Raw genomic sequence first — 24,957 nt, 5'->3', positions numbered from 1 at the left:
GATGGAAATAGCTGCTAAAGTGTTTAAGTGGCTTTGTTTTTCATGTTAACAAATACATGTTCTGTACTATATTTATGTATGCCAGTGGAACTTGTGTAGTTGAATAATTAACCAAAATATTTGTTATAATGTTTTACTTAAACTTTTAGCAATGACATTAAAGTAAATGAAAATGTTATGATGCTAAAGTTCAGTAGCATATGAAAAGTTTTAAGTAGCTTCATTTTCAGATTCTGTAAGAAAGAAAAAAAGACAAGTGTACAAAAATAATAAAATACTTTATTACATTTTTGTTGTTTTTTCTAACAAGGTTGTCCAGTCACATACAAGATTATTAACCCTTACTATAAGGGCTTTAAAGTAAAAAAGAAAACATTTCACAACAATACATTCTTAGTCAAACAAAGTGTTTTAACAAGCTCATGGTTTTAATGAACGTCATTCAAAACGATTTGACTCCATCCTTTTTACACAACACTTCTATTTACAGTGTTCTATTTCTCAACAGAGTTGAGAATTAATTGTTCTTTTTTTATAGAAAATACAGTCCAATCCCTCTAAGCAGGATCTCTATTTCATTTTCATTTTTTAATGCAAGAAAAATCAGTTGAAACTCAGGGCACAATATATCTATACTAACGTAGAAAAACAAAAATGTCTACACCGTTGTGCATTTAAAATGTTCGTGTTAACTAAAAAATGCAGAGCAGCACAATGAGTCAAATGAGTTTTATGGTATGAAATCTTAAAAGTAAAATGTGGGTGATTTGTTCTGAGGCGTTTAGATGATGAAGATAAGCAGCGACCAAGGGAATGTGTGCTCGGTTTCTTCCCCTCTTGCACTATGTAGTGTTTTCAGTCATGCCTTTGAATTCGGTAATCAATGAAATATTAACTAGCTGGCGTAAGGTTTTAACTATGCAAATAACCAGTAATCAACCAGTCAGGTGCATGGCTAAAACCAATGACCAATCGATTAACGAAAGGAAAATCTGCCATGTTTTTACTCAACTAGCAATTCCACAACAGTGCACCAGGCCACAGTTAAGACCACCGTTATCTACCACTATATAGAAATCAAAAACATGGTCCTTTGGGTGAAACACATTTCACACAATGTTCAGGCACTTTAACAAGTCCAGCTGCCACAGGTCTTCCATTTCAACCGTGTGTCCACACACCCTCATCCTTTTTTACCATTCAAGCTGACCTTTAATGTTCATACATCTACAGCACATCGAGTCATGTGAGCCCACATTGGTGGCCCACAACAAGCCTCCAGACTCGATACAGGAACGTAACAACAGTTTCCTGATCAGATGTGAGTGAGAGGTGCCGTGCCACTGAGGTAATGCTGTTGAATGTTGGAGTAACCTCTCTGTGATCCACTGTCTGTGGTGTCTCCACCCGGGATATACATGCTAATCATGTCCCTCAGGTCGCCTTGTAAAGGACCCCGCTGGTGGTTGTGGGTTCCGGTGGGTGAGTGGGACACTTGGTCTGGTTTCACCATGGACATAACCGGGCTGGGCTGTTGTTGAGTGCTGCTGTAGGACATGGGGCTGGAGAAAGAACATTGGAAAGATTTATTATGACATGACATAAAAACATTTCTATAAAGGCTATATTGTATAGTACACATGTTGTTTTGGTTCCTACGTAAAAGTGCAAGTATAATGATGTACACAGAGCGGGTGCGAATGTGCGTAAAGATAATAAACTTACTTGTAGGAGTTTGCGCCATTCATGTAATTTTGCGCCGTGGCCATGGCAGACGGATATTGCAGGGCAGACAAATCATAGCGATGCAGTTGCTGACTGTAACTCAGGGCATCACTCTGCATCCCAGCATAGCCACCTGTGTGACCCCAGCCGTAGCTATCCATCCGCGGACTGCCTCCCGATCCTTGCGCAGCGGCCGCCGCCAACAAGTTGCCGGCCGATAGAGGATACTTGGCAGCCGGGTTGTCCTTCTTCAGAACCGGTTTCGTTTTACGACGGGGCTTGTATTTATAATCTGGGTACTCCTTCATGTGCAGTGCACGAAGTCGCTTGGCCTCGTCAATAAACGGCCGTTTCTCGGCGTCGGTCAACAGCTTCCACTCCGCGCCCAGGCGCTTACTGATTTCGGAGTTGTGCATTTTAGGGTTCTCCTGTGCCATCTTGCGCCTCTGACCCCGAGACCAGACCATAAATGCGTTCATAGGCCGCTTAACTTTGTCCATAGGATCGACGCTCTGTTGTTGGTTGTTGACAGCCGGTTTGGTGGCTCCGTGAGTCACCCCGTGCGTAACTCCACCGCTAAGCTGGGTCATTCCCTGCGCGCTCTGGTGCGTCTGCGGCACGGACGACTTCATGTCGTGCTCCAGCATGCTGTACATAGCTGATCAAAAAGACGGGAAGTGATACTAAAGTATCACAGTCAACTTCAAACTGACTTTAAATCAAATCCACACTTACTTTCAGTGACCGCCAAATTTAAAACGTTGACGCACTTGTTTTATGGACACATACGTCCAAAAAGCTAAAGAAAACTGACCAAAACTGTAAGGAACAACTACTTGTAGATGACCAACGGCAGTCAACGCGTTCTGAAATGACGTGAGTTTGTCCTAAAAAGCAAACAGGTCCGAGATCAAACTCTGCGTCTTGCCCGGAACTCTTTCAGTGCTTGAGTGATAATAGAATTTCATCACTGTCCGCCTACAGCTGCTTTCTTTCTCTCCACATTAGCATCACTAAAGAAGGGGTGCGGTGAATGTGGAGAGACCATGAGCAGGAGGAGGATTCAGTTAGGGGGAGAAGAAGAGTTTCTGTCTTCACCTGCAACTCTTTACGCTGAGGTTACAAAATAACTTTTTATATTTACATTGGTCATTTTACACATTACGCATTACATGTTTGTAAAGTTTTATGAAAAGACATTATAATGACACGTTACACAGTTTGTCAGGCTCAATGACTGTGAAGCAAAAAAGTATAATAATAATTACAAAAAGTGAAACAGAATGTACCTACTGAAAGCCATTTGTCCAATACTTCGATTAATGACACTTCATAAATGTAATACTTTAATTAAAATGATTCTGAAAAACAATGCCTCAACAAAAACAATTATTTATAACACCTCACAAATAAGATCAAATAATTAATCTGGCATCTTATGTGATGTTGATTTTGTCCTTTAAGAGCATGTTTGTCACTTTCACTTTTTTTGCCAGAGGCCTCTTAATTTTGCCCCCTGCACAAATGTTAAGTGTGCCCCAGCACACCAACTGTGTTTCTAAAGTTTAACCCATTTTTTCCTTTTTACAGCCATTTGTAAATAATGTTTCTACTCTAAAGTTACAGTATGTTGTAGAGCATTATTTAGAAATCAATTTGGTTGGCCAATAATACAGAGTAGGGTACTTTCACCACTTAAAGGAAGCAAAACTTACTTAAACAGCATCATATTATAACAACAGCATTGCTTTTCCCACATCTTGATACAACATTTCTTATTTTAAAAGGAAGATCAATGTATCATTTGTAAGTTGCTTTGAAGAGAAAAGTCTGCTTAATGATAAATGGAACATCAGTAATGTTGTTAATGTTGAGAATGGACACTTTTGGGATAAATAAAATACTGTTAGTTTTATGTTTTTAACACACTGTTAAGGCTAGTTCACACTGTACCTACAAACACTAACATATTTGGTTGTTGGGTTTTGTTGGATCAGTGTTTCAACCTTGTTGGTGTTTGTTGGGCGAGTGTGAAGATGACACGCTTTAAATTCAACAGTCAACCTAACACATGTAACAGCAGTGTGAATAGTGGGACTGTTTTTCTACATTACCTTACACTTTTTTATGTAATGCTATATAAATATTGTGGCCTGCATGAAACATGCAAAACACACCGTTCTGTGTATCTCACAAAACATTTCTTACAGCAAATTGACTTTCAATAAAGAGCACTTTAAACCAACTTTAGTGATGTTTTTTTGGAGTAGTGGGTAAAAACGTTTCCCCTCTTTTTTTTGTTTAGCTGTCCTGTGTGATGCTGTTGAATTCAGATCTGTTCCACCCCAGTGAGCCATCTCTCTAATGACTGCAGGTGTGAGTAGTTACTCCTTATCACCCAGTCAAGTCATACACATTAGTTTCTATAGGCATCACTTCACACATCTTTTGTGCTCCTGTATCCCCAAACACAGCCACTACGACTGACCATCAGAAACAAGTGTGACAATGACCTCCCCCCCTCTGAGTTCAGCTTGTAATAACACATCAGTTGAATGTTCCTATAAGGACTTCATAGAGCTGTTTAAAAGAATGACTTCATTTGGGTTCTTATAACAGCATTACTGCAGCAGTCTGCCCACTTATGAAATTTGTCGGTGTACAAGTCACACATTTTAAAGCGAGAGAAACTTTCTCACATCTAACGATGAACAAATTGTTGTGGAATAACTACTTAAGAGTTTTTAAACTGTTCAATGATTGAAACCATTCTAATAAGAAAGCTGCAAAAAACTGCTTCAAAAGATGCTTCGAGTCACTGTAAGACGATTTTTTGTCGTTAGGCGTAACGTCTCATGTTGTAAAACCTGAATCTCCTATGGGATTAGTGTGTCACACCAGGTACAATGACATGTTGAACGAGTTAAACATATGGCCCATTTCTTATTACGCAATTGCATAGATTAGCAACAAGTGGTATTACCTCAAGCGGAAGAATGCCAAAAATCTCACACGAGACGTTGTTAGCTCCCATTTTCTGCTGGCTCAGAGCCCATCATTACCAACCCCACTGTACGGCGTCAATATTGACTCGGGCCATTGTCGCGGGCCATTGTCACACACTTATTATACAATTAACCTTACTTTATGTGGAGGCTGAATATGGAGTGTGCCGGGGCTATTGTGCATGAGTCATTCTCATGTATGGGATCAGTCTCATTATAAGCAAGGGCCGGAGAATAAAGAGAGGAAACACATTGATGTCTCCTGGTGTTGTGTCGACAATCAAATCAAAATTTAAGTGGGGGCCTCGCTAGAGAGCCAGAGAAAGTCTGAAAAAAGCCAAACATCATACATGCGAGAGAGAGAAGCGGAGATCCAAAATGACAGATTGGATGGTTGGAGATAAAAGAGAGAGGAGGGATGAAGTGAGGAGGGGGGTTAGTTGAGAGCAAAGAAAGAGAGATGGACAGAAGCCGGGGAGGAAGAAAAGCAAGGGAGACAGCGAGGGGGAAAAAGGGGGTCGAGAAGAAAGAAGAAAGTAAGAGGGAGAGAAGCCGAGGAGGAGGGGGTTGGTTAGTCGCTGGAGAAAGTTCTTAAGCTTTTTCAATGACAAGCAGATTGAAAGCCCCTCTATTCAGAAGCTCCCCGGCTTCTGTTCTCATGTAAATGGAGTCTGCGGCCTTCCCTCCATCCATCACACTGCCCGGTAGTCCGGCCAGGCCTTTACGAGCCTCCCACTTGCGAAATCACCATGCCCCACAAACACTATGGCCGCGGAAGGGGGGTTGGGGAGGAGAGGCAGGGTGCGAGGAAAAGCAGAGAGGCCACCTACGCTGTGTGAGACATCATGAGTGTTAAAACTGTAACGGGCCACTGCGAATAGTAAAGTGCTTGTAAATATGGATGAAAAAAATGTATGATGTGGATAAAAATGATTGAAACTGGTGAAGTTCATGGATGAAGTAGACATACTTATTATTGCCAAACCGTGTTATATGTGCCACATTCATGACACTAGATTTTAAATGTAGCTTACATGTTGCTCAATATATCTCTTAACAAAATATTTTTTTTAAACCTGCTGTAGCAAGTCTTTGTAACTTGAATATTTTCTACTGGTCTAAAATGACATTGCATGCATTAAAGTCAGAAACAACATTTTTGCTGTTTTTTTTTCATTTTTAAATCTTGATAGAAACTTTTGGTTATATTTGTTTTTTGTTGTCTACTATAGGTTTAAACGGTATATATGTTTGTATGGAGCCTCCCTCCAGTGTTGAACCCTGGCATTACAAATTTCTCACATATAAAGACCTTTTATCCCAAGAGAGATAACACAACCTAAGTGAAGCATTTTCTGTACATTTATTGTTTAGGTAAAATGATTAGACTGCAGATTTCTTGAGAAGAAAGTTCACACAATACAAATGTAAAGTGATGCATGAAATCATGTAGTTTTTTTTATAAATGTCTTTAACCTAATCTTTTATGAACCATTGAAATTGGAAATATAAAATTGTGATGTGTGTCACTTAAAACCTGTATTTTTTTTCGAATATTTTGAAAAATGTTGGTAACAGAAAACTGGTGACCAAAATATCTTCTTTTGTGTTCCGCAGAAGAAAGAAACTCATACAAGTTTGAAAGGGCATGAAAAAAATGATGTCCGAAATTTATTTTTGAAGGTGAACTATCCCTTTAAGTGGTAAATTTGCAACAGTGGTTATAATTAGGACAGGAAACTCTATTATGAGTTATGCTGCAGCTTTATTGAACTCCCCCATCCCCAACACAACACAAACCAAATACAAAAATAACTTAATGTAGAAAAAAGTGAAATACCTCAATGTTGCTAAATGAAATATTTTTTCTCCATCACACATTTTTGTACCACTCAAGAGTTCAGTCAAGATCCAACCGAGCGAAGACTACCATGTATTGAAATACAGTAGGTCCTCAAACTTATATGCCAGTCGAGGGTGATTAAATAGCTCTGGCCCATAGTTTCACAGCAAATTGTACAGCACGTACAATGAATATAGAGTTGCTGGATTTGGAAGAAAACACTTTTTCTTAAATGGTCAATTTAAAAGCTAGCACACTGTGTGTCCAAAGTAAACCGCCAACACAAGGTGTTTTCTAGAAACATCAATGCATGTACAGAGGCATGAAATGCTGAAAATGTAATTGTAGTCAATTACTCATCCAAAACACCCTATGATTCCCATTTAAAACAATGACTAATCGAGAGCAGAATGAAAGAACTTACTGCTCATCTCTGCGAGAGGTGGCCGAGCTTGTACGTCACACTATTTATAGTATATTATAATTACATATTGGGGAGGATGAAGTGACTCAATTGTGATTGTGGAGCAAAGATAGAAGAAATGAACGATCCTCTACTTATTTTAGAAGTCCATAAACTGCAATATAGAGAGCAAATGGGGTTGTGGGGGTTTGGAGTGAGGGGGGTCAAAAAAACTTCTAGATCAGGTCAGCCACATTCATGGGCATCTCTTCTACGGTGGTGTTGTAGAAGGTCTCGATGTCCCGCAGAGTGCGCTTGTCATCTTCTGTCACCATGTTAATAGCCACTCCCTTCCTGCCAAAACGGCCTCCTCTTCCAATCCTGAGAATATCACAGAATATGTGTATAATAATAAAACTGACAATAGCCAGGTAGGTGTGCATATATGCAGAGGATCTAAGGATGGCAGTTAAGGTGGAGTTGACGCACTTCTAACCCAAGCCCTTCAGCTAATCCTAAACTCTTTGAGCCTTTAACCTCTACTCTATCTACCTTCTCCTGAGATTGCTGTTTGGAAACCGGCTCTGCGGGTGTAAACAGGCTCAAGGTTAGAGTGATGTGGAAAGTCATGTGACAAACCGACCTGTGAATGTAATTCTCTCGATTGGTTGGGAGGTCATAGTTGATCACCAGTGACACCTGCTGGACATCAATACCCCTGGCCTATGAATGAGATAATGAACAAAAACAGTCATTCACAGGTGTTCTCTCTTACGTTTTACATGTTCTTTATTTCAACACTGAGTTTCACATACTATCACTGACATTGCTAACGGTAGCATTTAACATGTGTTTTATGTGTGGCTTATAAAAGCTAAGGGAAAGGACAAAATGACCCAGCCAGAATGAACATATCTCTATCAGATACTGTTCAGAGAGGACTAGTGACATAAAGCAGTCTATATGCTCACCAGCAGATCTGTGGTAATAAGAACCCGACTGGAACCAGAGCGGAATTCCCTCATGATCAAGTCACGATCCTTCTGGTCCATGTCTCCATGCTTAAAAGGAAACACACTAAGGTTAAACAAACCCAAGTGCCGCAAACACCAAACTCTTATGTATTTCTTGCACTCACATAGATGCATCATCTATACTATGAGACAAATGCAGATTAGAATCGAAATGATGCCTGGCCAACAAATTATTCACACTTAAATCTTTTCTTCTCAATAAATTAAATGGGCTGGTAAAACATTGAACATTAAAGTCGTAATCATTAGGACAGTTCACTCACATACCTTTGTAGTAATTAAACAGTAAAATGCAAAAATCTATTATGAACGCCGGACAAAGTCAAAACCTAGAAAACATCTTACCTAATTGCTAACAAAAAGAAAGATCTTAAGATCAGCACCTGCATCTGCAGGTTACAAAACAGTTAGTACAACAAAAATGTCTTTGTTCTGTTGAACAAAGAAGATATTTGGAAGAATGTAGGAAAGCGAAACGTGCTGGGGCACTTTTGACTACCATTGTAATTTTTCGGTGGTGGCCAAGAACTGATTGGTTATGAGCCAAACAGTTTCACTTCCACTTCCACTTCCAAATATCTTTCCCTGTGTTCATTAGAACAAATACATTTGAACAGATGTGGAACAACTTGAGGGTGAGTAAATGAAGTAAATTTTAATTTTTGGGTGAACTGTCCCTTTAACACAGCAAAGTTCAACAGGTAATTTCGTGACTTCAAAATTCAAAATATATCAAATTAATAAATCAACCAATATATGTGAATATCGGATTCAGTTCTTTACTTACACAAAAAATGTGATGATACATTTTAATCTTTAGAGTAGAAATAATTTATACGATTTTTTACTTTTTATTGAAGTTGCAGCTAAAATGAAATAACCCACTTATTTTAAAACTACAGACCAAAGATAAAGACATTTTATTAATTTCAGAAAAAATGCATTGAAGAAAAAATCGGAATCGCCATGTTTCACTTAAAATAAAATCGGAAACGGCAAAGAAAATTGAAATCAGTGCATCTCTAGAATGAATACTGGCTAGTAAAATGTCAGCTTTACTGTATAAGCACAAGTGCTAGAGCGTTGCGTTAGCGGCACAAAACATAATGGGGTTGATTCCCAGGGAAGACAAACACTGATAAAATATATGCCGTGAATGCATTGTATGTCGCTTTTGATAAAAGTAAAAAATTATAAAACAAAAAATAACTGAACAATGGCCGTGTCAATATTTACCAGAGCTGAGACAGTGAAATCCCTGGCATGCATCTTCTCTGTGAGCCAATCCACTTTCCGGCGAGTGTTAATGAAAATCACTGCCTGAGTGATGGTCAGAGTCTCATAAAGATCACACAGTGTGTCCAGCTTCCATTCCTAACACATACAACAAGGAAGGGTTAGAAACATCACATTAATACCCTGTCAAAATAACCATCCTGTGAAATTCTTGTGTCCTGTGAAAGTCCATCGCTCAAGAATATATATTACACTTTTTAATGTTTTATTGTTCCATTGTCACCTCTTTCTCAACGTTGATGTAGAACTGGCGAATACCCTCAAGGGTGAGCTCCTCTTTCTTCACAAGGATACGCACTGGTTCACGCATAAACTTGGTAGTCACGTCCAGCACCTCTGCGGGCATAGTGGCTGACAACAGCACCACCTAAAGGGCAGATGACAGAATTATTTTATGTCTAAGGTCAATTCACATTGTGAATTCATAAACAAAATTATTTTTACTTCTAGTTCCTGTAGCTTAACTATTAGTGATGCTAGCAACACAAAATGGGTCTGATCTACATGAAACAAAGACTGATAACAATAAAATCGTAAATGCACATTGGAGGAGCTGTCTGCCAAAAGCTTAGTAGATTCGCTTAATCAGACTAGGTGTTATAAAGTCCTATATTAAGGTCCCATTAATTATAATTATTGTATAATTTTCTTGTTCTGTTAAACATCAAATAAAACATTTTGAAGACTTTGTGAAAACAAACAGTTATGGGGCTCCTGTGATAACCATTTAATGGTAGTAAATGGTGGCCCAGAAATCTCAGATGCTACCTTGTTCAACAGAACACATTTTTATAGCGGTTTGGAATAACTTGAGGTTCAATAATTCATCACAGAATTTTTTTTTGGGGTGAACTGTCTCTTTGAAAGACCTTTTAAACAAAATAGGGTCTCTTAAAGGGATATTTCAGAGGCAAAACTAAATACTTCAAGAAGAAAGTCATATTCAGTCAGGATGCCTTGAGGGTAGTCTCGCGTAGCCAGACCCTTATCGCCGCTTTCTTTAGCCAAGTCCCGCCCAATAAGTCATATGATTGACAGGTAAAGCAACCAATCACGTTTCGTTTTGAGCTCCGTTATGTTTAGAGGTGTGGAAATGTCCCCGCAGTAGCAGACCGGTAAATTCACGAAAGTGACTGAGACTAAATGATTAAAAGTTTATGCCGTGAACCTCGCATCCTTTTAAGAATTAAGCATTTGGTCGATCGTGATGAATTCTTATAGCAACCGTTGTAAACACGACAGCTTACTTCTTAGATCCGACGGCTTCGTGTTGTTTCCCGGCGGTCCGTTAAAGAACGCGACATGCACATCTACCGGAAATCCTGTGAAATTCAACCGATCAGATGACGACTTCGAACGTGCTGAAGTGTTTCCAAAAAAGTGTTTCTTATGCATCAGACGTTTAGCCAAAAGTCCTTGGGCGTGACGTCTGAGGCTGAGACTACCTTGAGGGTGAGTAAAACATGGGGAAATTTTGTTTTGCCTTGGAAATAACCCTTTAATAGGCACTTTTTTTATTACAACACAATACCACTCTTAAATGTAAAATTAAACAGCTTGTTTTTACTTTCAACGAGTTTCCACAACTTCTGTTTTGTTGTATCCTAACCTGTATGTTGGAAGTGAGTTTCTGGAAAATCTCATAGATCTGGTCCTTAAATCCACGACTCAGCATCTCATCGGCTTCATCCAGGACAAACATTCTAATGTACTTGGATGCTAGAAGAAGGAAATGCAAAATCCATCACAACATCAGTGAAAGCAAACACCACACACAGTCATCTCTAACAGTACTCACAAAGGAACTTGCGGTTAAGCATGTCATAGACACGGCCTGGGGTTCCCACTACAATATGCGGTGCCTCCGCCTGCAGTTTCTGGACCTCGTTGCGCACGTTTGTGCCCCCGATACAGGCGTGGCATGTCGCACCCATGTAGTCTCCAAGAGCCAAGATCACCTTCTGGATCTGTATTGACAGAAAATAATAATAATTTCTTGATGAATTTCATACTATTAGAAATTAACAAGAGATCAGCTCAGAACTTGAGCAATAAGACTTTGCTCAGTCTTTGAATAGCAACTGTATATATTAAAGGGGAAATGCTTCATAAAGGCCATTAAGTGTGCTAGAACCTTAACTGCAAATGTAACGTAACACAGACAATAACTATGAATATTTGTGAACCGCATTACTTTCTATAAAACTTCTTTTAGGAAATAACACAAACAACGTTTTCAACTCCACAAATGTGATTAGCAAGTACTACATAAAATATTGTTTTTATTTTCAGATAACCAACACAACATGAGAAATCTGGGGACCAGCTGAACTGCTGACACTATAGTTCTGTAGAAAGTCAACCAAACAGCGAATGCAGACGCCACTGACCTGCTGAGCCAGTTCACGTGTGGGTGCCAGGACCAGGGCCTGAGACCCTTTCAGCTCTATATCAATTTGCTGCAGGATGGAGATGGCAAAGGTGGCGGTCTTGCCAGTACCCGACTGGGCCTGTGCAATGACATCATATCCTGATGTGGAGAAGCAAACAAGAGTGGATGAAATCATAATCATTGATTCATAGGACAAGATGTTCTTAAAAGCATAAAATGATAGATGACCGTAGACTGGGGTTTCCAGATGCAGTTATCCAAAACGACCATTTTGCATACAGAATGTATGCTTACGTGGACTTGTACATACAAAGAAAAAAGTATCTTACCCTTGATACAAGGGAGAATAGCCCTTTGCTGGATGGCAGAGGGCTTTTCAAAACCGTAGGCATAGATTCCTCTGAGAAGAGTCTCAAGCAGGTTCATGTCATCAAAGCTGTCCACAATCTCATGCCAGTTACTCTGTAGTTAATGGAATTTTTATTGTTTTATTTTTATATATTGATTAAGAACTAATATTCATAATAACATCACACTCTACAAAGACAATGCATAGAGGATAACAGGTTTGCAGTTGTTCAATAAAACTGACCCCCACAGTGAGGACAAGACAGTCAAAACAACATACAGTGTGCCAACTGGCCTGTGCCAAAGGATCCACGCAGGGTTCAAATATATTAATTGAGAATGAATAGAAATAAGCTCACTTCAATGATTCCATCTGGCTCCATGCCCTCTGGGCCATTGTCTCTCGGTCTGTAAAGAAATGTCATATTAGTCATACTGTTGACATGTATGATGGCATGTGACAGCTCTGTTCACCCATTAACAAGACTAGGAAATATACTACTTAAAACAGACAAAACCAGGCACTACGACATACTAAACGCATGGTCGTTTTTGTTATGGTTTCATGACGAAGCGAAATCGTTAATTTAGCTACTTTTTGCATTTTCTGGTTGCAACAGTCGCGTCGATCGTATTTAAAACCATGTGCCATAAATAACATTTGCTGTGTTTTCAAAAATCAAGTGTAAGGTTTAAATATACGAGGTTTGTCGTAACTTGCATTATATCCATATGAATCATAATTGTATTCTCTGTCTGAACCGTAATTTGGGGCGGGTAGAGAGGTTGCAATGCTAATACGTCCAAGCAGGCCTTGTTGTAAAGAGCTCATATGCTAACGCCAGTGTATTTTAGGAGCTCATTTACCAAGTCCAAGACCACCAACCGCAAAATATTCCGACATTTCCGAAAACGGCTAGAATCTGAACGACTAGAGGGTGACAGCTTGTACGCATATGACCTGAAATAGCTAAATAAATAGGATTGTTAAATTTCGGTTTCCCTACCTCTCTTCATAATCTGCCGACATTATCACAAAGGGCGAGCACAGCGCGAAAATGTTTTATATATTTTAACACGGGTTTCTTACTTAAATTGTGATTGCAGCATTCGACCATCAGTCAGAACGTCAAACCCTTCTACATAATCTCATTGGGTAAAATCAACGTCAATTACCACATAGTACCCGCCTTTTTAGGGTTAGATAGAGCCGAAAAGACCGCCTCCCAAACGGTAGACCCGCCCTATAGTAAATTCGATTGGGCTATGATGAAAGCCCCAAATACAATTGGCTCGGTCTACCTTGACGTACGTCACGTCGTCTTGGCCTCCATGAGTTTCACGTATGGTGGCTCCATATGTCAAACATTCTCTAAATGATCTTGAAACACAGTTGGATTTACAAACAGTATTTTCCCATTTTGGTGTATAAATGTTAAGTACGTACAGTTGTTTATTTCAACGTAGAGCAACTTTGTTATGGTTGGACGCGGTTTCCTATTGCAGTATATTAACCAGTTTGTAACTATTTTGACATGACATTTTCATTATCGAAATAGTAATTGCAAGATATTTTAAAGTTCGTACTATTTACAAAATCAACAAATTACATTACGATCAATATAAAAAACGAGGGTATTCAACCGTTTTCGTCTCAGTTTTATTAGTACATATTACAACAACGTATGCATCTCAAAAGATATAAAACAGTTTAATTTACAGCTGCTCTTTTTTTCATCTCGATAGTTTTTCGTTTAAATCGCATAGATACATAACAGACAATATTGAACAAACAAAAATCCTCATATAGTGTTGTGGTCCATATTGACTATGTAAGAATATCGCATATCATTAATCTCCAGATCCCTCTCTTTACTCTATGATGTAACCTTGTAGCATACACTGAACATCAAGAACATGAAAATAAAAAATACTTGCCAACAAAATGGCAGCACCTAAGAAAAAGTTCACTGAATTTAACCCCCCCCCCCCCAATATCTTGAAGAGCCCCTTTTTTGTTTCGATCTGAACCAACCAATAACTGGGCAGCAGTGTCGCAGACTCGCATTCACAAAGTCAAAATACAAAATCAGTGGGAAAAAGAAAGGGGGGTTAAATGTTGCCTCCCATCTAAACGCTGAACATGGAGCTTATGTAGAAGTGTGGGACGTATTTTTCTCTTCTACAGTCTCACAGAGACAGTTTACAGTGACATAGTTCTTTGTACATTTGTCTCCGCAACTTAGGCATATCCTGCTGACCAAAGCTGAATGGCTGCTCCAGGGCCAGGCACTTACAGTACTGCAACATAACAGTAACATAAGAGTGTACATGAATAAAACAAACCAATGAGGATTGATGATGCGCATTTACTTAGGCTACAATCAAGTTTGCAGGTGCTCAATTGTGAAAATAAGCTTACCTGAAGGACAAAAGCTCCACAATCACTATCATTGTTCTGCCTTGCCACATTCTAGAGAAGGAAAAGTAAACATCACAAACGAAAATTGTTAATGGTTTTTCAACTTTTGCTAAACCCTCTTTACCTTCCACATACACACAAATCTTTACAAGCTACAGTCGCAATAGTTTTCGTACCAAGTCATTTGGTTCTTGCAAGTATTGCCAAACCAGTACATGAAACACACACACACTTAAAATTCACATTTCACCCTACCATTTTGAAAAAGCCTTTCCACCCTGTGTAAAATTCCTTCTGTTCTCTCTTGATTGCTTCTGCTTGCAGGTATTTGGCAATGTGCTGTAGAGAAATACAAATAGTCGAGTTCTGACTCAACCCAAGCACAAGGAACACAGCCATTAACACTGTTGTGGGCCATACACAAAAAACACACAACTGTTTCTTCACCTACTTTGGGACAATGGCGGTTGAGGGTCCTCTGGGAGTCAAAGTAAGTGACGGTACGCTGAGGTACATTAACACACACTAATGACCAGTGCACCTCTAGATGAATGGGGATCAACAAGAACTTCTTCTGAAAAATATCAACCTGTGGAAGAGACGTAACATTGAAGTCCTCAAGCAGTACATAATTATAGCCGTATTTGTCTCTGGTATGCAATAGAAAAGAGTCAATAAAATAAAAAAAGGTACAACATCATGCGGGCACATTTGCATTTACATTCATAGTAAATGTGATTATGGATAATTTATTCATTCTAAATCAAGATTTAAGGTTACAAAAAGTGTATATTTTTTGCATTAGTGCATTTTAAATTGTTCTGCACAAGGAATATAAAATAGCTTAATATGTTAGACTAAAACAGGACGTCTATTTATAAAATGCATTTTTATTAACAAAATATGAACAAGAGCTACATAAGAGACCGAACACCACCACTCCCCCAATACTGACGTTTTTCGTCCACCGCTTCACCCCTTCATAACCTTTCGTCCGAAGCTTGTCATAAAAGAAGCTGTTGAAAAAGTGGACCTGCGAGTTAAAAAATTAGAAATTGTAAGACCACAAGAGCATCAAGTAGCCTCTTCAGAAAGCCCCTTCTGAAGACCTCACCTGAAATTTTTTTTATTCTACATTCAGTCAAAGGGATATTTACAAAAAAACCTGTCATCATTTACTTACAATGTCATTACACCCATGTTTGACTTTCTTCAGAATAGTGCCACTGGGACATTACTCAAAATATATATTTTTTGTTCCACAGAAGATTCATATACAGGCTTTGAAGGACATAAATAAAATAAATGATGTGGACCAGGATAAAAAATAAATTAAGAAAAAATATTTATTTTTGTGAACTATGCCTTTTTGAACCATTATGTGTAAACACATTTGTGTTTGCATACCTTTTCAGGGGCAGCATCCATGACCAAATCCCCATACATGTTCATGACCTGCGTAACACAGTTACAGACATTAGAGAATGCTTACTCAGGAGAATCCCAGTACAATTGCCCCCATTCATCATCTACAAAGGCAGAAACAAAGCTGTTTTTTGGTATGTTATAATAGGTTCCAACAGCAAGTTGGATGATTTCTGATCATATTGCTAAAGAATACAGGAGCAACACCATAAAGCCATTTATAAATGATTACGGATTTTGCAAGACTTGTTAGGCAATTACATTTTTGCGAGATCATGAAGAAAATCAGAATCATCTGAAAACAGAAGCACGCATGTTTTTGACCAATCGACCCACCTGATCATTGAGCCAGTTCTGGCCATATAGCGTGCTCAGGTCATCCATGGTAAGGACATGACGTTTGTAATTGACACGGAACCCCCGCATCACTGCGCTTCCAGACATGCGCTGGAAGGACTGCATTAAATGTTGCACCATTACTTTCCTGTAAATAAGCATTGATCGGTTCGGTTTTGTACTTGAGTTTCCTGAGCAGTAAAGTAATTTACCAAAACATCAAAAGCCTTTGTCACTGATTTGGGTGACCTCTGACCTGTGAGGACTCGAGAAGCTTTCGCTGAAGATTTCCTGAAGCTTCTGCACCACCTCATCCACATGGATGGGAATCAAACTGCCATACTGCTGAAGAAACTCGTCGAGAATGCCTGAGAAAGAGGAGTGAGAGAAGAAGGTGACATCCTTCAGACAATACTACATGACAAGATCATAATGTACAAAATAATATTGTACCTTGTACACAGGAGATGTGTTCGCTGTTAAGCTGATTCTGTGGAGAAGACTTTTCCCGTTGAGACTGAATGTTGGTAGGTGAGGTCCATTCCTCCCTGTCGCTCATGTTTGCACCATGGCTACTATCCTTTCCTTTCGAAACCCCATTTGTAAAGGAATCTAAGAAATCAAATGGGTCATTAGTGATAACATTTGTCGACCCACAGACAAACATTAAGTGTGACTGACCAACAATAATGTTAAATAAAAAATTATGCGCAATTAAGATATAAAGTTTCAGTCCGACAGCGATGATATTATGCACCTCCACATGTTATCATGTAAAAAACAATCAAGCAACTGGTGATTGTAAGAAACAAACATTCATACAAGTATAAATGGAGTATGGAATGAATAAATGGAGTATTTAAAAGGAATGAAGTTTGAGATATTTTAAATATTGTAAATACTTTGTGACATTGTATTAGAGTCATCATTTTAGTATTGAGACAACATATTTCTGTTGTCTACTTGGCAAAAACACTTTAGTTGCCAAATGTAAAACATTTGACATTTTATACACATTTTTAGAATAACTTCTATTCCATGACTCAGTCTGGTGAAGAATCATAAGCCAGGCAATAGAAACATACCAGACTGACACTTAATTGTAATAAATAAAAATATTAGCCATATGACGAATTATAACACTTACCCTCGGTCTCTTCTGCTGTCCCCAAAAGTCCTTCACGGTCTCCATTTAACAAAGTATTTCCAGACGGTCTCTGATAAAGCCGATGGTCAAAGTGGCGGCGTCTCTGACATCTGCGTACCCTCCTGTATCCCATGGTTCCTGCCCATTTGGCCCGTTGGCGCCAAGTTCTCCACTGCTGGGCCAGGCGGTGCCGAGTGCTCGGGTACCTCAGGCCCCTCCGATACCTCAAGCGGGCTAGCCTTTTATCTTTGAGCGTACTGGGCCCAGTCTGTGCCAAGCAGTGCGTAAAGTCATCTGTAATATTAACATCTATTTCCACAGGCTGTGAAGTTTCTGGCAAGGCCCAGTCCTCTGTGCCTTTATCACTCCACAGAAAATCACCCTCGGCTTTCTTTTCCACCAGATCTTCCTCACTCTCCATCTCCACGTTTTCTTCCTCTTCTTCCTCCACCTCCTCCTCCTCCTCAGGGACAGTATAGTCTGCCCCCCACATGCTGACATCTTCCTCTCGATGCCCCAGTTTGAAGTGGGCAGGGATGTGGGCATGTTGGGCCATGGCTGGATTCATTAGGTGGCCGCCTCCGATGGCACCCCCACTCCCCGTGCCTTCTTGCCCCGCGGTCAGCGTCAGCTCATTGGACCAGTGTGTTTGAGCCAGGCTGCTGCCACTGTCTCTCATGATCCAAGAGCACCCTACAACCTGCGCCAGCCTGCCTCCTTGCTAATGGACAAAGTAAACAAGTGTCAGAGACAGAGTGGAGAAAAAAACACAAGGGCAAAATGCAAAAAAATTTACACAGCAGAAAAGGTTAAAAAGCACATTGAAGGAATGAGTTTAATTTTAGGACAAACTGTAACTTTATTGCAATTGTATTAAAATGAAGTGCAACCCAAATTCCAGAAAAGGTTTTAATAAATTGAAAACTAAAGGAAATCACATGAGCCAGTATTTTATTCACAATAGAACATAGATAACATAGCAAATGTTTAAATTGAGAAATGTTACACTTATCCACTAAATTAGCTCATTTAAAATGTAATGCCTGCTACAGGTCTCAAAAAAGTTGGGACGGGGGCATGTTTACCATGGTGTAGCATCTCCTTTTCTTTTAAAAACAGTTTGAAGATGTCTGGCCATTGAGGCAATGAGTTGCTGGAGTTTGTGTTGGAATTTGGTCCCATTCTTGCCTTATATATATCCAGCTGCTGGAGAGTTTGTGGTCGTCGTTGACGTATTTTTCGTTTAATAACGCGCCAAATGTTCTCTATAGGTGAAAGATCTAGACTACAGGCAGGGCAATTCAGTACCCGGACTTTTCTACGACGAAGCCATGCTGTTGTAATAGCAGCAGTATGTGGTTTTGCATTGTCCTGCTGAACAATATACAAGACCTTCCCTGAAATAGACGTTGTTTGGAGGGAATCATATGTTGCTGTAAAACCTTTTTATACCATTCAGCATTCACAGAGCCTTCCAAAACATGCAAGCTGCCCATACCGTATGCACTTATGCACCCCCATACCATCAGAGATGCAGGCTTTTGAACTGAACGCTGATAATACGCTGGAAGGTCTCCCTCCTCTTTAGCCCAGAGCACATGGCGTCCGTGATTTCCAACAAGAATGTCAAATTTGAACTCGTCTGACCATAGAACACTATTCCACTTTGAAATAGTCAATTTTAAATGAGCCTTGGCCCAGTTAGTAATTTCATTGAGACAATAATGCAGATTAGTGATGTTGTGTCGTCTGAGGGCCCGAAGACCACGGGCATCCAATAACGGCCTCCAGCCTTGTCCCTTACGCACAGAGATTTCTCCAGTTTCTCTGACTCTTTTGATGATGAGATTTGCAAAGCCTTTAAAAACGATGTTCCTCAACATCTAATTGCAAAGTGTTCCACAATTCACAATAGAACATAGATAACATAGCAGAAATTTTACACTTTTATCCACTAAATTAGCTCATTTAAAATGTTATGTCCACTACAGCTCTCTCAGAAGTAAAGATGGGCAGAGGCTCTCCAATCTGTGATCTGTGATGAGATTTGCGTTTGCAATTTGACGTTGAGGAACATTGTGGAATACTTTAAAAACAATCCGTACAGATCACAGATCGGAGAGCCTCTGCCCATCTTTACTTCTGAGAGACTCTGCTTCTCTAAGACATCCCTTTTATAGCTAATCATGTTACAGAACTGATAATAATTAACGTAGTCACTAGATGTTCTCCCAGCTGAATCTTTTCAAAACTGCTTGCTTTTTTTAGCCATTTGTTGCCCCTTTCCCAACTTTTTTAAGGCCTGTAGCAGATATTCAATTTTAAATGCGCTAATTTAGTGGATAAAAGTGTAAAATCGCTTTCTTTAAACATATGCTATGTTATCTATGTTCTATTGTGAATACAATATTGGCTCATGTGATTTGAAATTCCTTAAGTTTTCATTTTATTCTAATTTAAAAAACGTCCCAACTTTTTCGGAATTCGGGTTGTAGTTATAAATCTAAAAATGTGAATGCTGAACAATGACTTCTCTGGGAAACCTTTGATAAAACGTATCTTTGCGGGGTGGGAGTGTTAGCACTAGAGGAGAGGGAGGACAAGGATCTGACAATGCCTTTTTTTTAGAAACATTTATCAGGTAGTAAGCAGTTTCACAAAGAGATGAAAAGAATATGGCAGGTGTAGACCCTCTATTAGTGGGAATTGTTATTTATCAAGAAGTTTTATTTAAAAATTATTAATGTAAAATTGTACTTAAAAGGATAGTTGACCCAAAATAGAGAATGCTGTCATCATTTACGTACACTATTGTCATTTCAAACCTGTTTGCCTTTTTTCTGCACAACACGAATAAATAGTTTGAAGAATGTTGGTTCAACGGTGTTACACATTCACTTCTTTTGTATGGACACAAAACCAATGCAAGTAAATGGGTACCACCGTTGTTCGGTTTTCAACATATCCTTTCTGTTGTTCTGCGAAAGAAATAACGGCATACAGGTTTAAATGACACGATGGTGAGTAAATTATGACAGAAATTTTCATTTTTAGGTGAACTAAAAGAAATGTAATGTAAGCGTAAATTAACATAAGGGGCGTTCTCATTTTAAGGGACATTAACAGAAAAACAATAAAAAGCATGCATTCATCAAACATACATTTTCTATTAAAGAGTGGTATTAACTATGGGTTAAAGGACCATCTGAATGATACTGCATGCAGGAAAAGACGCTTTTACGTTTGACTACAATTTCATCCACGTAAGTTAACTGTAAAAAACAGCACAGCCTCCATAGATAAACGTATGCCCGCGATGCGCTTTGTTCTTTTATTTCCAGTGTTACTTCTCCATTGCAGTGCCGTTGGGGATGCATTGCAGCCGTTATAATACAGCCTTCAGTGTTTGGTTAAGATTTTAGTTTGAGGATTGTGTGCAACGAGCAGAGAAGCCCTCGCATCGATGACAAACCGCAATCGAACTAGCAAATCCAGAAGCGACCACACATAAACACTACTCGGCCTCCTATAACACGGAGAAGAAAATGTGGGCTGTCGGTACCCCCGTTTACTTACCGTTTAACCGTATCCTCGAGCCAAAAGCGTAAGCGTTGTCCACCAACGCAGCAAGCGGATAAATGAGCACCGCGAGGAAGGGAAATAAATGCTAAATAAAGGTTTATTTTAATCTTGGCTCATTCAATGAGAGCTGGCGCTTCTTTAGAGCGAAAACACTCTTCTTCCGCCGCGTCTCTATGACGTTGAAGACGTGTTCGCGGGGGGAGGGATAATCGTTCGACTTCATGAGGACTCCCACAATATCGCGAGATCACTTGAAAACGAGTGCTTTTGAATTTGTCTCGCGGAACTTTAAGGCAATTGATGTGCGTTACACTCACATGGTACTGCGTGTAAATGTGAAAACATTCTTCAATAATTGTGAGAACTGAAAATGTGAAAATACTAACGTTATTATGCTCTCTTTGACAAACTGTATTTTGTGTATCAGCTCTGTAAAAACATACAATACCAAATGCAAAACATTCAAATTATATGAAAATGTGTTTTGCTCCTGACCATTTACCCCCGAGCCATGATGTCAGCTACAACGTATAGATCTTCACAAATTGTTGCCGAAGGGTCGAAAAGTAACACATTGATGTTTCGGTTCAACATGAAAACAACATTAAGACATTTCAATTTTCATGTTTTGACAAATTACTTCAACGTTTCAGCCTAAGCAATAATGATTTATTTAAAAACAATAAAATACCAAGTGACTGCCCTTCGCTAAACAAATTTGAGAGGTTTCTACGTTTGGTTGCAGTCAAATATGCAGCAAAAAACGAAGGCAACTTAGTAATCACCCAATATATAGCCTACTATTTAGCACTTTGATATTTCAGGAAAGAGCAGTTTTAAAGAAAAGGTCTTGTAAGTCTTCAAATCAGGTTTCTAATAAAAGTCAAACTTTATTTATAAATCACAAACATACTTTACACAACCATACTTGATATAAAGTCATAACTTAAACAATATATATATATATATATATATATATAATATAAAAATGTATGCATGTTATATGTATGGCATCGATCAAAAGCTTGATTTGAACTTAATTTCTATTATAATTGTGGACTATCTGGTTTATAAGTCTTTTGAAAGAGAAGCTTCACCCAATAGGAAAAAGTACAATGGTAGTCAAAGTGCCCCAGAACTGTTTGCTGTCATACATTCTTCATAATGTCTTCTTTTGTGTTCAACAGAACAAAACAAAAACGATTAAGTATTTTTCCTACTACGGGAGTCAATGGGGGGCAAGATCTTCTTGGTTATAAGCAGTCTTCCAAATATCTTTCTCTGTGTTCATCAGAACAAAGACATTTATACAGATTTGGAACAACTCGAAGGTGAGTAAGTGATGAGAGAAATTTTATTTTTGGTTGAACTATCCCTTTAATGTATCAGTGGGTAAAAATCCAGCACTCTAATGCAGGATTTGGTTGCAATACTTGGTTTAACTGTTTATCACCTTGTTGAGGTACAATAATGTAACTTTTATTGATAAATTGATACTTTTTGTAAATGTTAGGAATGAAGCAGTTCATGATAAAACATCTTCCAATGACTTTACACAATTAACACAATTTTTTTAAAGTTTCTATCATCATATAGACTGCTGGATGTGAGATCAGTTTAACTTATTTATACAACTAAACTCAAATTCTCTGTGCATTTTCTAAGAGCAAGAAGATTCTAGAAGTGCTTTATTTATGTTTACCTCAATAGAAAGACTAAACAGTTTGACAGTAAAAAATTGTAAAAAAACATCCTACATAATGTAAAGAATGTTCTGTAATAAAATAACCTTGATACCTTTAAGCCTGGTTTTCACAAATGCCTAGCCACTCAGGGTTACGACTTTTTTATAAAAATGCAAATACATTCAAGCAGCAACCTTACCAGACAGATTCTATAAATATTTAATAGATTTAAATGACATATATTTATAAGAACCAGTGAAGATCCTGTAGAGTTTTTGGGAAATCAAAAAATGGTGTACTCTCTCACATAATCTATCAGCCAAACACACTGCATCGTTGTTTAGAATCACCGGTACTCTCGAAAAACATGTAATCCTGCAAGACAAAATAGAACAGCGAAATATCATTCATTTAGACATACAAGGAAAGGAATAAGTAAATAGTTGAATTACTGGATGAATTGATGCATTTATTTTTAACTCACTATAAGGAAACATGCTCCCATCAGGACTGCTTTCATCCTCACATCCAGGTCCATGGGAAAGTTAATGCCGAAATTATCTGCATCAGTCAGTCCCTCTTTTATTATACCACTCCACTGTTTACTGATCCGCCCTATAGGATGCCCATCCTTACCGTGAATCTGCATCAGAGGTACACATAACCTTTGGTCAAACACTTTTTCATGGAAATCGACACATTTATGGCTTACTTACATCGATGTGAATTTATTTCTATAAATACAGTTTCAGATAAATAATAAAATAAAAAATAAATAAAAAATGTTTTAGTTTGAAAAAGTGTTACAAACATATGCATATACAGTATACATACTTCAAAATCCACATCACCACAGCAGCTGATGGCACACAGAGGTCCCTCGATCGACAACACTTTGGTTTTGGACATGTCGTAGATAGAGAATTTAGGCTTAAACATGTGCCAGTCTTGAGAGATGTAGCCTATTGTGTTACCTGGAGGAGCCTGGACTTCCATCTTCAGTCAGGTCATATACAGACAGAAAGAATATCAGGGGTTACATCAGACTTTATTATTAATATTATTTTTTCCATTAGCCAGGAGATTTGTAAATAGACTTATTATTAATGAACGCCATATATTACACATTTGTTGAACATGTTCTTGTGTGTTCAGTTCAATAACTACCTCTTGAAGACAACAGGGAAAACAGCAGGAAGTGCAGCGGAAGGGCCTGACTAAGTGAATCACTTCTTGATCCATATTATCTGATATTTTCAGTTCGAAGCTGCGCAGAGCACCACAGAAACACCTTGTGCAGCAGTCATTGAGTTCTTTGGCATGGTAGATCTGTTGGCCCATGCTGTTCTTAATCTCATACTTGTTATTAGTCTCAAAGCCAATAACGGCTGGAAAAGAGCAGAGAAAGAGATGTGAAATGCATTATAACTAAATATTCTTAACAAGAAGTTTTACAGAAAATGCTATAAACTTTACCCTCAAGGAGCTCAATCTTTTGGTGCACTAATATCTGGTCAATCTGTAAAAGAGAAGAGAAGATGCCACTGAATAATGCAATTTTCAATCATCTGATAACAATTTGATGTACCCCTACACTTAAACTAAATATTTTTAGTCGAAAACATTTTTCTTTGTGTCTAATATTACTTTTTAATAGTTGGTGTACTCACCTGTGTTAGGTATTCCAAACCAGGAGGTCCCGCCCCAGGGTTATAATAAGGCTCGGACATGGTAAACTCGGTTAATCACTTAGGGTAACAAAAGAAATGTATGTCAACCAAGTACACAGAATTTTATACAAACATTCAGTGCTGATTTACAAAAGGCATAAAATGAAATAGCAAACAATGTGTAGGAGTATCACATCTTAAAGCATTGGGCACATGAGCTCATTAAAGTCCTTACTGCGGTCTCAAATACTTTAACACTATACCACACCGACATAACAGTGTAAATTCAGTTTATGTGATTTTGTCGAAATGAAAATGATCATATCCACCTCCTACAACATATTTGAATGACAACATGCACTATACTGTGGTTTTTCATTTCTTTGTTCAAATTTGCATAAACACGAAAAACAACATGAAAACTCCTAGGTTAAAAAATTATACACTTTGTGATTAGTTAACCTCAACAATTTCATATTCTAAATGCACTTACCTCTCACTAAGCTGAACAGAAGGATGTCAAACACAGCTTTATAGCTCCATACACACCTTCACTAAATCATGTGAATGGGGAAAAAAGTGTACACATGACTTGCCACACCTTCCTCCCTTTGAACATTGATCTCGCACTAAAAGAGCAGCGT

General features: G+C 38.6%; 4 protein-coding genes across 6 annotated transcripts; all 4 read right to left on the bottom strand.

The window, feature by feature from the left end:
* Nucleotides 1–125: 125 nt before the first annotated feature.
* Nucleotides 126–2,723, bottom strand: sox19a (SRY-box transcription factor 19a). 2 transcript variants are annotated; one of them, XM_079451119.1, is made up of 3 exons: nt 2,461–2,723; nt 1,726–2,383; nt 261–1,562 (listed from the first exon to the last, which is right to left on the bottom strand). In XM_079451119.1, the coding sequence occupies exons 2-3, from the start codon at nt 2,379–2,381 to the stop codon at nt 1,316–1,318; spliced, it is 903 nt and encodes a 300-aa protein (XP_079307245.1). In that variant the 5' UTR covers nt 2,382–2,383; nt 2,461–2,723; the 3' UTR covers nt 261–1,315. The 2 variants fall into 2 exon arrangements, with proteins under 2 accessions (XP_079307244.1, XP_079307245.1); XM_079451118.1 differs by having other exon boundaries at nt 126–1,562; nt 1,726–2,705.
* A 3,752-nt stretch (nt 2,724–6,475) lies between these two features.
* eif4a1b (eukaryotic translation initiation factor 4A1B) lies at nt 6,476–13,197 on the bottom strand. Its single transcript, XM_079451255.1, has 11 exons — nt 13,054–13,197; nt 12,406–12,454; nt 12,028–12,160; nt 11,697–11,836; nt 11,105–11,273; nt 10,916–11,025; nt 9,530–9,673; nt 9,247–9,384; nt 7,948–8,037; nt 7,620–7,699; nt 6,476–7,357 (listed from the first exon to the last, which is right to left on the bottom strand). Exons 1-11 carry the CDS (start codon nt 13,074–13,076, stop codon nt 7,213–7,215), a joined length of 1,221 nt encoding a protein of 406 aa, XP_079307381.1. The 5' UTR covers nt 13,077–13,197; the 3' UTR covers nt 6,476–7,212.
* A 381-nt stretch (nt 13,198–13,578) lies between these two features.
* Nucleotides 13,579–21,199, bottom strand: senp3a (SUMO specific peptidase 3a). Of its 2 annotated transcripts, none has more exons than XM_079483997.1 (11): nt 20,953–21,199; nt 17,377–18,097; nt 16,683–16,841; nt 16,486–16,597; nt 16,230–16,377; nt 15,876–15,923; nt 15,424–15,501; nt 14,920–15,057; nt 14,724–14,807; nt 14,469–14,519; nt 13,579–14,347 (listed from the first exon to the last, which is right to left on the bottom strand). In XM_079483997.1, exons 2-11 carry the CDS (start codon nt 18,053–18,055, stop codon nt 14,237–14,239), a joined length of 1,608 nt encoding a protein of 535 aa, XP_079340123.1. In that variant the 5' UTR covers nt 18,056–18,097; nt 20,953–21,199; the 3' UTR covers nt 13,579–14,236. The 2 variants fall into 2 exon arrangements, with proteins under 2 accessions (XP_079340123.1, XP_079340122.1); XM_079483996.1 differs by having other exon boundaries at nt 13,687–14,347; nt 14,724–14,834; nt 20,953–21,156.
* Nucleotides 21,200–22,290: 1,091 nt separating this feature from the next.
* On the bottom strand, nt 22,291–24,882 carry plscr3a (phospholipid scramblase 3a). The gene is made up of 7 exons (XM_079483971.1): nt 24,807–24,882; nt 24,314–24,391; nt 24,120–24,162; nt 23,811–24,031; nt 23,478–23,639; nt 23,128–23,286; nt 22,291–23,018 (listed from the first exon to the last, which is right to left on the bottom strand). Exons 2-7 carry the CDS (start codon nt 24,371–24,373, stop codon nt 22,959–22,961), a joined length of 705 nt encoding a protein of 234 aa, XP_079340097.1. The 5' UTR covers nt 24,374–24,391; nt 24,807–24,882; the 3' UTR covers nt 22,291–22,958.
* Between the last annotated feature and the right edge of the window lie 75 nt (nt 24,883–24,957).

The sequence above is a fragment of the Barbatula barbatula genome (genome assembly GCF_947034865.1).
Source record: "Barbatula barbatula genome assembly, chromosome: 2".
NCBI classification, from domain to species: Eukaryota; Metazoa; Chordata; class Actinopteri; order Cypriniformes; family Nemacheilidae; genus Barbatula; species Barbatula barbatula.
The sequence above is the reverse complement of the archived record's forward strand: the minus strand, read 5'-3'. Positions and strand labels throughout refer to the sequence as shown.

Excerpts from the sequence above, each read along its gene's own strand:
- eif4a1b (XM_079451255.1), bottom strand. The coding sequence starts at position 13,076 with ATGTCGGCAGATTATGAAGAGAG. Across the intron at positions 11,026-11,104 it reads GCTTAACCGCAAGTTCCTTT|CATCCAAGTACATTAGAATG; the intron begins GTGAGTACTGTT and ends TCCTTCTTCTAG. Across the intron at positions 9,674-10,915 it reads AACTCACTTCCAACATACAG|GTGGTGCTGTTGTCAGCCAC; the intron begins GTTAGGATACAA and ends TCTGCCCTTTAG.
- senp3a (XM_079483996.1), bottom strand. The coding sequence starts at position 18,055 with ATGAGAGACAGTGGCAGCAGCCTGGCTCAAACACACTGGTCCAATGAG. Across the intron at positions 15,924-16,229 it reads AGAACTGGCTCAATGATCAG|GTCATGAACATGTATGGGGA; the intron begins GTGGGTCGATTG and ends TGTGTTACGCAG. Across the intron at positions 15,058-15,423 it reads TGAAGCGGTGGACGAAAAAC|GTTGATATTTTTCAGAAGAA; the intron begins GTCAGTATTGGG and ends TCTCTTCCACAG.
- plscr3a (XM_079483971.1), bottom strand. The coding sequence starts at position 24,373 with ATGTCCGAGCCTTATTATAACCCTGGGGCGGGACCTCCTGGTTTGGAA. Across the intron at positions 24,163-24,313 it reads GTTTGGAATACCTAACACAG|ATTGACCAGATATTAGTGCA; the intron begins GTGAGTACACCA and ends TCTCTTTTACAG. Across the intron at positions 23,287-23,477 it reads GTGGTGATGTGGATTTTGAA|ATTCACGGTAAGGATGGGCA; the intron begins GTATGTATACTG and ends CCTCTGATGCAG.
- sox19a (XM_079451119.1), bottom strand. The coding sequence starts at position 2,381 with ATGTACAGCATGCTGGAGCACGACATGAAGTCGTCCGTGCCGCAGACG. Across the intron at positions 1,563-1,725 it reads AATGGCGCAAACTCCTACAA|CCCCATGTCCTACAGCAGCA; the intron begins GTAAGTTTATTA and ends TTCTTTCTCCAG.